At 41.4% G+C, this 12,894-nt stretch overlaps 1 protein-coding gene across 2 annotated transcripts in view; it reads left to right on the forward strand.

The window, feature by feature from the left end:
• ANKFN1 (ankyrin repeat and fibronectin type III domain containing 1) overlaps positions 1 to 12,894 on the forward strand; it is a 344,059-nt gene that overhangs the window by 304,081 nt on the left and 27,084 nt on the right. Inside the window, exons 17-18 of one of the 2 annotated variants that reach the window (XM_021067257.1) lie at positions 850 to 1,018; positions 11,894 to 12,060. In XM_021067257.1, coding sequence (XP_020922916.1) covers positions 850 to 1,018; positions 11,894 to 12,060 — 336 coding nt within the window. Of the gene's footprint in view, positions 1 to 849; positions 6,350 to 11,893; positions 12,061 to 12,894 lie in introns of those variants that run through there. The other variant, XM_021067258.1, reaches the window with a different exon arrangement.

The raw sequence follows: 12,894 nt of genomic DNA on the forward strand, positions 1-12,894 counted from the left end.
ACACACACGCAAAATGAACCAAGTTTAGCCTGTAAACAGGAAGAATATAACAGAAGTGACTGGCTCTCTTTATAACAGAGAGACAACAATGAATTGGCCTCTGACCCATGGAGGCAAGGAACGAGATTAACAGATTGGGGTAATGCTCTGATTATAAATTAATATTGCAAGGTTAGTCCAAAATAGCCAACACTGATAAAGAATAAATTGCACAAGATGCCATAAAGACACTAGAGGAGCAACTGGATTATTCCAGGTGTGGGCATTTTCACTCAGGAGGAGAAAAAAAAAAAAATAGCAGCTCAACTTGTGACAGTAGATACTATTAAAGGGTTTCTTGGGCTTAGCAGGTTTGAAGCAGCTCATATTTCACTGGTGACTCTTGGGCTACATATACATGTTGGGAAAAGGCTGCCTAACTGCCTGAGAGTGCATACAACATTTTTTTTTTCTTTTGGATACTTGTAAAATTTTCTCAGTCCTTGGCCAGAAACTACATTTTCCCCCCTTAACCAACTTAAATTGAAACTAGTGGATTTTTAATTCAATCCATTTTTGTTGCTTCATGTAATTATATTCATCATTTTGAAAAGCCCACAGAACGCAATCATTTTCTGCTTTTATAAGAAGCATAAATGTTGTTTTCAGAGTTTATGTGGAACATTACTGCCTTAAATCTTGATTTTATATAGCATTATTAAATGGACTGAACCCTAATATTTATGTTGTATAAAAATTCCAAGCTTGAAGTCGTGTAATTTTGTTAGATGTTTTATGCCAGTTTGGTGTTGTTTATGTAAGTGCCATGTTGTAACTCTCCTATTTTTCTCTGCGCGTGTCCCTCTGCAGGCAAGGAACTTCCGCCTCTACACACAGGAGGTGTTGGAAATGGGTCACAATGTGTCCTTTCTTCTCCTGCTCCCTGCCTCAGACGACGTCTGTACAGCCCCAGGACAGAATAATCCTTACACCCCACACTCAGGGTTTCTTAACCTCCCTCTTCAGATGTTTGAACTTGGTATAGTAGCTTGTTTCACCTAGAAATATTAACCCAGCCTCCTTATAATAAAATCACAAAGTTATATCTGTTCCCCCTTGTCCCAGTGGAGGGTCAATAAATCACATGATGGCTTTGGCAACAACCCTTCCTAGAACTGTGTACAAGTCTGAGAGAAAGCAAAGCTCCAAGACTATGTGCCTGAGCAATAATTATTGAAACCTAGCTAAGGCCCAGTGGAGAGGAGAGACTTCTAAACAGAAAATTCAGTTATCAGGCTGCAGTTCTTGCCCCCTCTTTGCTTTCCTAAAGCATAAATACAAAAACTGACCTTTGCATGAAAAGCACTGCCCCTTCTCTTTTTTTCTTTCCTTTTTCCTTTTCTCTCTCTCCCCCACCTTCCTACTCTCTCCTTCCTCCAACTGGGAAAAAAAAATACTGAAATTAAAATGTAAAGTGTGTATCACTTTGGAGAGAAAAAAAAAGTCTATAATCTTAAGTAGCACTGACTTATTAAATAGACTAAATTTCTAGCAGCCCGTTTGAGACATTGACAGGGTCTCTCAGGATGTAACACTGTGATTATAATGTAGGATTCTGAATGGTGGAAGATCTTGTCCTGGCTTTCAAAAATGAATAGCCGGAGCCCCAGGTTCTCCATTTTTGCAGAGACCCCTGCTGCCCACTTAAAATGTGAATAGGGAGGCTTTGTCTCTTCCCCAGGCTTCATCTTGTAACAAGCCAATAAGAGGCAATTAACAAGAGTCCCATTAGTTCAGATGAACTGTAGGAATTGTGAGAGGGTGAGTGACTGAGTAAGTGGAATGGAGGCGGACTCTCTTTGGACTGCTCCCCAGCCACCAGATTTAGCAGCAGACAAGGCAACAGCCTGAGTCTCACTTTGAGACCTAGGCTTCTGAATCTGAATTTATCTCTTGAGGATAAATGGATCAAGCCTCCCAGTTTCCCTTGCTCTAAGCAGTTTAGATGTCCAAAAGCTCATGAACAACAATTGTTATTTTTTCCAGAGCTGGGAGAGTTATTTAGAGAAGCCTGAATCAGACTTCAGACTAGGACTTAAGAGTATACTCAGTCCTCTACTGTGTGGCATTGGCAATCACATACCCTTTCCTGCATCAAATGATTAATAACATTGGCCATACCACTCCCAAGATGCCTGAATGTGAATGTACCATTTAATGAGTTCCCCATCCAATGAACATTATTAGCCTATGATATAACTGCACTGCTATTACAAGGTATTTCAATTCAAGTCAATACATCCATATTGGGTGCCTGCTGTGGAGATTCAAAGATGAGTAAAGCAGAGGCTCTTGCCCTCGAGGGGCTTTTTAGGACAGTGGTAGGAGTAAAATAACAGTACAAGTTAGTTTTTAAATGAGGCATAATGTGCCAAAAGCCTAAGTGTTAAGTGATACTGAAAAAATAAATCAAAGCACATTTTCTCAAAGAAGGTATCAGAAACCCACCTTGGAGAGGGGATATCTGCTGTGGCTGTTAAAGAAATGGACAGGATGCTAATAAAGATGGACAATGAAAGTTTTCTTATCAGAGGGAGCAGCATGAGCAAATGCTAAGAACAAAGGACTCAGAAAGGGTCAGAAAAAGAAAAAGTGGGTCTAGTTTGTCTAGATCTGAGAAACAATCTGAGGAAACAGTAGGCATAAAGTCGTATGGAAGAGCTGTAGACATATTTGCCATGTTTTTACAACACCTAAGAGTCAGGCTAAGGAATCTGTTTAAGGTGGATTGAAAGCAGGGTTGAGAAGATAGTTCAGAGGTTAGTATATATTCCAGTGTTAAGGTAGAAACAAAACAAAAAAAGGAAAAAAATACAGATGTAAGAAACACTGGAAATAATCAACAAGATTAGACAACTGTTTGAATGAGAAAAGGCAAAGCTTAGAGACTTCTAGAATATCCCCATGGTTTTTAGTTTCAAATCCTGTGAGAATAGGAGTTCCCATCATGACTCAGCAGAAATGAGCCTGGCTAAAATCCATGAGGATGAGGGTTCGATCCTTAGCCTCACTTAATGGGTTAAGGATCCAGCATTTCCTGCAAGCTGCACGGTATAAGTCACAGATGTGGCTCAGATGGGATCTGGCATTGCTGTGGCTGTGCACTGGCTGGCAGCTGTAGCTCCGATTCAACTCCTAGCCTGGGAACATCCACATGCTGCAGGTGTGACCCTTAAAAAAAGAGGCTGTGAAGATATTGGATGTTGCTGCTATTATCAAATGTAAAGCAATCAGAGAAGAAAATGCCTTGAGGAAAAAAGGGATGCTTTTAGCTTTGAAATCTTGAGTCAGCAAGTGGACTCAGTATCCAAGTGGACACATCTAATTGGCTGTAGAAATGAAGGAGAGAAAGTTGAGTACTAAGCACAGAAATCTGGCCAGTGTCTACCAATAAGCAGAAGCCATGAAAGTGAATGATGTCCCAGAGATAGATAAATGACAAGGGAAAGAATTACAGAAAATACGTCATTTGAGAGCTAACCAGGAGTTCATTCTGTGTGAAATGGTCATGATTATTCCATTATTCCATGATAACAGGCAAAAATACAAGAATTTTACTTCCCCATGCCTTAATGGCCTGGGTGAGAACAATCAATGACTTGGTATCAATCATAGCAACATACGACTCCCAAGGGCTAGCCCTGCCAGGGGCCTCCCTGTCTTGCTTTCTGGGAGGCTCACACCTTATTCTTGGGCAACCACACTTTCTCATCCTACTCTCTATATTTACAATTACCTCCCTTCACTCATTCATTCACTAATGCACCCGTAAATATTTATTAAGTAACCTGCTATATGCCAAACACTGTTCCAGGTACTGAAGAATCAGCAATGAAGAAACTGCTTATGGAGCTTACACTTCTGTGGGGGGGACAAATAGCAAACTAAGCAACAAACAATAATATTGGAAATGTCAGGCACTAGTGAGGGCTATGAAGAAAAATAAATCGGGGTAAGGGACTGGAGTGAAGTACCAAGAATTGCAGTTTGTATAGGAGCACCTGGGAAGGTCTCTCTAAAGATACATCTGAGCAGAGACCTGAGATTTCCATGCGATGAAAATAACAAGCACAAAGGCCTTACAGTAAGAGTGTGCTTGGCTAAGCGATCCGTGTAGGTGGAATGTAGTAAGCAAGAACAACAAAGATAGGAAATGAGATCAGAAGGTCAGAGGGAGCCAGATCATGCAGGGCTTCGTAGGCCGTGATAAGGTCTTTGGATTTTACTTTCAATGTGGTGGAAACCCAGTGGAGATTTGTGAGTAGTAGAATAACCTATTACAAGCCCTGTAGAATCTGGTCGTTTGCCCACACACACACAAACAAATAAATAAAAAACAAAAAGCTTAACTTTGTTTAACCCAACATTCTCCAAATTCATTTGACAATGACAGGCACCTATTAAAAAAACTGTTTAACCCAACATTCTCCAAATTCATTTGACAATGACAGGCACCTATTAAAAACCCACAGAAAACATATTTTAAGGTATAATGCCCTAGAACAGTGCTTCTCACTTAATGTGCATAAGAAACACTTAGAGAGCTTGTTACAATAGATTCTTAAGAGTCACATTCCAGAGATACTGAGTCAGTAGGTCTGAGAAGTGGCGGATTGGCATTTCTAACAGGCTTTCAGCTGATACTGAAGCTGCCAATCCATGGACCACACTCGAAGTAGTACTGCCTAGAACATGGAGAAAAAGACACCCTAGACATTTACAGAACTATGGCTGTGGTTAACGTAGTCATAGAACCCAACCGTGCTTATCTCGTTGACCTGTCTTACCTCTTCTTAATACTAAAAGCGATGTGAGGCCAGCAGGCCATAGATCAAAGCCTGGGTCTCAATAGTTCCTGATTTTAAGATGTTTTTTTCTAGAGTAAAACGTTAACTTCTTACCCTCCTAGTTCTCCTTTGTTACCATGTCATTGGTGATCCAGTTGATGAAAGAGGGCCATGTAAACTTCTAGAAAAGACCACTTCATTGAGCTTGTTTTTCTCTTGACATACACAATTCTATTCGTCTTTTCTAGAGATCAGGAGGAAATGTTGCCAGTAGCAGGAAATTAATACACTCTAGGACTATGCTTCCTGGACTTTAGCATCACCAGCAATAATTTTGTTTAAATATTCCTGGGTCTGAGTCAGGACCATGATAAACGCTGTCTTATCCCCAAGCAATCCGAGCTTTCAAAGAGGCAGTTTATTAGAGTTACTTCCTCCATTAGACACCAGCCGGTTAAGAGTGTGCTATAATGGGCCTAAGCCCCTCTACAAGGTGCTAAGCAATCTTTGCTTGTTTTTTATAAGTGAGGACTTCTATCGTCCACAGATAGGTCCATAGTAAAAGCTCAGAGATACACTAAGCATTTCTGAGAAAAAGGACATTGCTAAAAATTTAGTCAGAATTCAGAAAATTGTCATAACAACATAGGAGTTCTGATAAAACTCTAAAAAGTACAAATTGTGGAAATATATACACTAAAACAGAATAAAGCGTTATACTAAATTTCAGTTTGACTTGTACCAGCCACCCCTGTCCCAATGAAAGGATTTGACATTTGGCTATATTCCTGTCAGTGGCCTGAGTGAATCATATATGACTTGCTAACCAGCTATGGAAAACTGCATCTGCCCTAATTCTAGCACTAACTAGATCTAGCCAGGACAAATGATAAAGGAGCTTAGCCCTCTGTCTCTGGAGTAAACACTAGAGAAAGACAAACCCATAGCGTGTTACCTCATAGAATTACTTTTGGGGAAGACAAAGACCATCATACGGGAGGGTGCTGTGAGACCTCTGAGCAGGGCTGAGCTGAGGCGAAGTGGTACAACTGCAGACCCACTCTCCTCCACTGCATGCTTCTTACCCTTTGGGGAGAAGCAGGAGAGCACTCCTCTGCAGGAATAAAGCATGTGCCCAGGGGGCACCAAGGGTCACTGTTGATGCTGTTCCCAGAAATGAAAGGAAAGGCCCTTAGAAACTCTGTCCACTGATGTGGTCTCTTGAGGATTTGCCTGCCGACATCGAGGAGGCTGCCCTGCCCCCGACCCTCTGGGCAGTCACAATTGACAGCAGGCCTATGAATAGGAAAGTTAACTTTTATCAGTTTCCTTGGCTCTGTGATTCAGACTGACTTGATGAGCAAGATTAAGAAACTGGGGAGGGAGTTTCCATCGTGGCTCAGGGTTAACGAATCCAACTAGGAACCCTGAGGTTTCGGGTTCGATCCATGGCCTCACTCAGTGGGTTACAGATCTGACCTTGTGATGCCGTGATGCAATGCCATGAGCTGTGGTGTAGGCTGCAGACGCGGCTTGGATCCCCAGTTGCTGTGGCTGTGGTGTAGGCCGGTGGCTACAGCTCCGATTAGACCCCTAGCCTGGGAACCTCTGCATGCCATGGGAGCGGCCCTAGAAAAAGACAAAAAAAAAAAAAAAAAAGAAACTGGGGAGTTTTTAGAAAAGAGTTTGAAGCCTATTATATATTTCATACTTCACTTCTTGGCTGCATCCTTCATTCAACAAACATTTACTGAGTTTCCACTGTATGCTAAGCACTGTGCTGGGGCTGGACATATAGACATTAATAGGACACAACCGCCCACCAGAAGCCTAGAATCCAGGGGAGGATACAGATATTTATACTAATAGTCCCAATATAATGAAAACCCTGCTGTAAAAGGTAGGCTATTGAATTTCAGAGGAAAGACATCTAATCCTTTCTCACAGAGATAATATTTGAGATAGCTCTTGAAAGATAAACATTCAGAAAAGGAAAGAAAAGGTAGAGCAGAAAGAGAAGATAATTTTAAGCAGAAGGAATAGCATGCACAAAAGTTTGGAGACCTGGGGAAATGCAGCCCAAATAAGTACATTCTTAGTAGCTCATTGTGACAGATGCTGACAGCATCTGAGGAAGAATGGCAGGATAAAACCAAAAATTTAAAAGCAAAAATCTTGAGTTCCCATTGTGACTCAGTAGGTTAAGAACCTAACATAGTGTCCATGAGGATATGAGTTTAATCCCTGGCCTCGTTCCGTGGGTTAAGGATCTGGTGTTGCCATAAGTTGCAGTATAGGCTGCAGAGGCTGCTTAGATCTCGTGTTGCTGTGGCTGTGGTGTAGGCCAGCAACTGCTCCAATTCAACCCCTAGCTTGGGAATTTCCATATGCCATAGGTGCAGCCATAAAAAGAACATGTTTTAAAATTTTAAAATAAAAACATAAAAATCATGAAGGGCTATGCCATCCTAAAGTGGTTAGGCTTATCCTATAGGCAATGGGGAGTCATTAAAAGATTTTAAAAGAAAAGGATAAGACAGACTTAATGAGTTTTAGCAATTCTATGGATTGCAGGAAAACAACAACAGCAGGCTGAGGGAGTTCCTGTTGTGGCTCAATGGTAACAAACCCAACTAGTATCCATGAGGACGTGGGTTCCATCCCTGGCCTTGCTCAGTGGGTTAAAGGATCGGTGTTGCCATGAGCTGTGGTGTAGGTCACAAACACGGCTCGGATCTGACATTGCTGTGGCGGTGGTGTAAGCCAGAAGCTGAAGCTCCGATTTGACCCCCTAGCCTGGGAACTTCCATATGCTGCAGGTGCAGCCCTAAAAAAAGGAAAAAAAAAAAAAAAAAAAAAGAAGGCTGAGACTAGAAGCAATGAGACAGTTAAGAAACTGGCCCATGTGAGCGCAATGATAAGAACCTAGAGACTGCCATAGCAGGGGTACAGAAGAGAAGGCAGAGGCAAGAGGAATTTAGGAGTTAAAATCAATAGGACTTTGTGATTGATTTAATGTGGTTGAAGAGCAAGATGGAGGAGCCAGAGAGTCTGAATAGGGTGCTGAGATGGATAACGCTGCCATCTACCAAAACAGGAAATAAGAGAGGAGAAACAGGTTTGGGGGGAGGGGAGAGATGATGAGTTAGTTCAGTTTGACAAATGATGAGTTTTGTTTGAGGTGCCTGTGGGATATTCCGGCATTGAGCCTAATGGAATCCAGGCCACGGGCTTACAAGAAATGGCACAGTCTCAACCCTCATTCCTAATGCCCATTTTTCATGATTTAGGATACCATTCCTGAATTCCAACTGTCAACTCATTCACTACCAGGAATCTTTAGAGAGGCATCTTATGCCCAGGTTCTTTCTGATGCTTTGGCAAAGAATCACGGAACTAAACTGACCCTAGGAGGTAATCTTATTGATTCCATAGCTTCCAAACTAGGCTATCTGACACAGACTAATTTGGACTTTACTGAGTTAGAGGGCTTTAGGAAGAATATTCTAATCTCAATCTCATTCTAATATTCTAACTACTAAATGCCTCAGGGGGATGGGGTAGGAATGTGAATAAAAATTTATTTTGTATCTGATATGTGCCACATGCTGTGCTGTGCACTTTATTGTTTATTACTCGGTGTTTAATCCTAGGCATACATCATTATCCTTGTTGTAGATATGAGAAAACTAAGGCTCCCTGAGGTTATATGCCTATTATCACAAAGGTAGTAAGTGGCAGAACTATGATTCCAACCCAGTTCTGTGTGATCCCTAAGCCTGAGTACTTTTCACTCTACTGTACTCCTAATCTCACTTCTGGTGTTGGTGCTAATGGCCTTTAGTCTGTGACTATTTTACATGGAAAAAAGAGACAGAGAAACACCACAGAAAATCAGTCTTAGTTTGTAAATTACTAACAAATCATGTGGTCCAAGATAAGGCATTTTTGTATCCTTTCTACCATTTGCCTGTAAAATGTATGTGATTCACACTAAAAAAAAAAAAAAAAAAAAATTAGAAGCTTCCAGTCTATCCTCCCGTCCTCAGTGATGGCTACCAAATGTATCATTGCTAAACCACAAAAGACTATGTTAAAGTAACATTTGTTAAAGAAACATTAAAGGCTCTGGATAGAAACCACTAGAGGGGGAAAGTGAAGTGCTGTCCTTGTCGTTGAAAGGTCCTCATAGCTCACTGTGGTGAGTGGCACGGGTGATGTGGGCACTATGAGACCACCCACTGATCCAAGGCTCTGACCACAAGGAGACATAACAAGAGAAAGTTGTGGACACCCTGGCGTTCTAGAATTCGGATGGGACTGAGAGTATTTCCTTTAAGGAAATTCTTTAGTGCCTCTCACAGTCTTCCCAATCATATTTTAGAAAGAAGGAAAAAGCTGATTTTTTTTTTTTTTTTACAACTTGGTTTGGAAAAGGCAGATTGTAAGACACTTCACTGTCCTCGCTTTCCAGCCCAGAAATGATATCTCTTAAGAGCAAACAGGATATAAGACACATTCGGAGAGCTCTAAGGGTCAAGCGCAAGCTACAAAGTAATGGTGACTCTTTCCTGGAGAGCTGCCAGTAAACATCACAAACCTGAAGTCCACCTTTTAAAACAGGAAAAACAAGAGCACCTTGAGAGCGAATGGAGGGGAAGAGGAGATTTGGGGGGACGGGTCTCCCCTCATGGGATTCCTTGCTGTTGATGTTCACTCAGTCAATAAATAGTAATTGAGAAGCTATAATGTTTCAGGGTTTGAGGGGAAAAAAATATTAACAGGAGACATGGTTTTTATCCTCAAAGAAATCAGTCTACTATGAAGGCAGTCAAGTAAACACGATATTATAGTCAAGCAGGATAAGTGTCCTGATACATTCAGAACACAGAAATAATTCTGCCTGGAGGGGAAGAGGTGTCAGTGAAGATTTCACTGAGGAGAAGACATCTGAGCTGAATTTTTAAGTATCAGAAGAAGCCGACCTGAAGGCGTTGGTAGAGAAGGTTACCGGAGGAGGAAACGGCATTTTCACGAGCATGTGAACATAAAGGACTCGTAGTAGGTTGAACGCGGCCAAAGCTTAGGGTTAATGCAGGCAGAGGGTGAAGGCGGGTTGCATGATAGAGGATATGATGGAGGATATATTCAAACCCTAGATCAAGGTGCTTGCTTTATGGTGATAATGTCTGGCTTTTATCCTGAGTCAGGAAGGAGCTCTATAGAGGTCTGTAGACAGAGAAAAACAGTCAAAGTAGATCATTTGGGGAAGAGTTTGATAGTTTGTCATTTGCTGAGATCAGTTCTTTGTGTCAGACAAGGAAGTACCAGATCAGAGGAAGGGAGAGGAAGGATCTGACACCAAAGACACAAAAAGGAAAACCGGAACCAAAACTACCTGAATTCAGAACCAAAACTACCTGAATTTACCTCCTTCAGACAGTGTACAGCTAGACTAAGGATGGGTCACTGGAGCCCTCACGCCATTCTTCTCAACCACTTCCATATGCGGAAATACAAACAGAGCAGGTTACTCTTACACTCACCTGGGTTTCCTCCTAAGACAATGTCAAGCAACGTAGCAGATAGTGGTAAGATGGGAATTGTAGGGCGTACAGACTCTCTCGACATGCAGAGAAGTAGGGCTTCCTCACTGAGGTGCAGAGATGACCAGATGCCCATTTTGAGGTGGTGTGGTTTTAGCTTCCCTAAATGGCCATGTCTGGGTCTCAGAAATCAACACCAAAAAGGCCCAAGGGCTGTAATTAGATGTTCTTCCTCACTAGAGAAGGAAGAATAAAAATGTTTCCATAGATTTGCTGAGTTACAACGGCCCTACTTCCAGAGCATGAAACACACTGGGTGCAAGTCAGAGGTACAGAGAGTACGTGAGGTTCTAGGAGAGTGAGTCTCCAAATTCAGCAATGGCCAGGAAGAGACTAGTATGACACTTGTCTGAATTAGGATGCTTTCCTCATCTAACTGGAATCTGAAGTCATGGTAGATGATCAGAGCCAGTTAAAGAAGTATGAAAAATATGACCACCTAAGATTGCCTACACCAGGCCGAGTCCCACACGCCTCTCTCCCTCCTCCATGATGGAGACGAGGTTAGACTGTTTCCTCTGGCCTCTGGTTCATTATCTTTTAAGAAAGGAAGGTCAAGTGTGCTGAAGACAAAAATGACCTGTTCCATCATCCTTCCAGAGGAGCTGAGGAGGGTAGAGGCAGGAACGAATCAAAATTCATCATACTAGGTCTTAAGGAAGGTTTCCAGCCAGACAAAAGACAAAATACAGGAGTTCCCCTCCTGGTGCAGTGGAAACAAATCCAACTAGGAACCATGAGGTTGCAGGCTTGATCCCTGGCCTCCCTCAGTGGGTTAAGGATCTGGCATTGCCGTGAGCTGTGGTGTAGGTCACACGGCTCAGATCCTGCATTCCTGTGGCTGTGGCATAGGCCGGCAGCTGTGGCTCTGATTCGACCCCTAGCCTGGGAAGCTCCATACACTGCAGGCGCAGCCCTAAAGAGCAAAAAAAAAAAAAAAAAAAAAAAGACAAAATACACCCTGAGAAAAGCATGCCATGCATCTTCTGGGACTTCTGGCCCTGGAAAGAAACATGCAAGATACATCCTGGAAGTCAGACATGGCAATCAAAAGGTTTCAAATTGCTATTTGGCTTTTTTTTTTCTTTAAAGTGATAAGCAAACTTATTTTCCCAGTAGTATCTATATTATATGCATGTATATAATATACGTATATTATATATATTGTTTACATATATATAATAGTCCAACTTTAGGGGCTGAACATAAACTGCAGCTTTAGCCAACCCCACTTCCCTATACCTTACCAGAATGTGGTAAACCTTAAAAGGGAATACTGTCTGACTAAAGCCAGACAACTGGCCTCTTAAAAGAACATTTATAATTTATTTATGGCCTAATATTTTCCACTGATAGGATTAATAAATCACGTTTTCATTCAACTTGTTTTCTCTGAGGTATGAATTTCTCTATTTTGATACCAGATCTTAACATGTTTTATTTTGCTTGTCCATTTTCCAGTTCATTTTTGCAGCTACAGGGAGAAATTTATTAGTCTATATTGCCGCCTTTCTGCTGTCATGGAGCTGGATTCTCTGAATACCCAACAGTCCCTGAGGGAAGCAATCTCAGACAGCGAGGTTGCAGCTGCCAAACAAAGACACCAGCAAGTTTTAGATTTCATTCAGGTAACAGTTTGTTTCTTCTGAGGTAATAAAGGAGAAAGAAGGGGCAGGGTGAAGGCGATAAGAACCAAGTATGAGAAAGAACAGTAATGTGGACATATTTAAAGACCACAGTGTGTAACTGCCTCTTGATTTGGTTAAAATGTGGAGCTCAAGACTTAAGAAAAAGCTAGAAATAAGTCACTGTTTTAATAAAAGCTGCATCAGCCATTGTGGTGGGTAGCAGTAGTTTCCCACACTGGAGAGAAAAATCACTGCCAGAAGAAGCAGTGATTAGAATGTTATTCTTACCCACTGGCCTATTGATAATTGCAACAGAAAGAAAAATTGTATTAATTCAGTATCCCAGAGAAAAAGAAAACAGAATGACCTATCAGTTTATATTACCCCAAATCCAGCTGGACCTAAGATTCCTCATTCTTTTGACTGCTTTCTGGCAGAACTGACACTTTAATGTATAACTACAGACATTAAAAAATGTTTTCCCTGTCCATGGTCTTTTCTGGAAAAGCCTTACAGTGCAATTTCAAGGTCTTGAGACAGGGGTACTGACTATCATCAAGAGAATTTGGATCTGGTCTAAAGTTGCCCCTAAATTCTTAGACAAATCTTGTGATCTTCATGACTACAGTAACCCAATTCACAAAATGAATATACATCAGTTCTCTCTCATCCATAGGGGATATATTCCACGACCCCCAGTGAATGCCTGAAACCACAGATAATACCTGACAATGTATTTACTATGTGTTTCCTATACTCACATACCTATGATAAGGTTTAATTTATAAATTAGGCACAGTAAGAGATCAACAACAATAAAATAGAACAATCATA

Source organism: Sus scrofa, chromosome 12 (assembly GCF_000003025.6).
Source record: "Sus scrofa isolate TJ Tabasco breed Duroc chromosome 12, Sscrofa11.1, whole genome shotgun sequence".
Lineage (NCBI taxonomy): Eukaryota > Metazoa > Chordata > Mammalia > Artiodactyla > Suidae > Sus > Sus scrofa.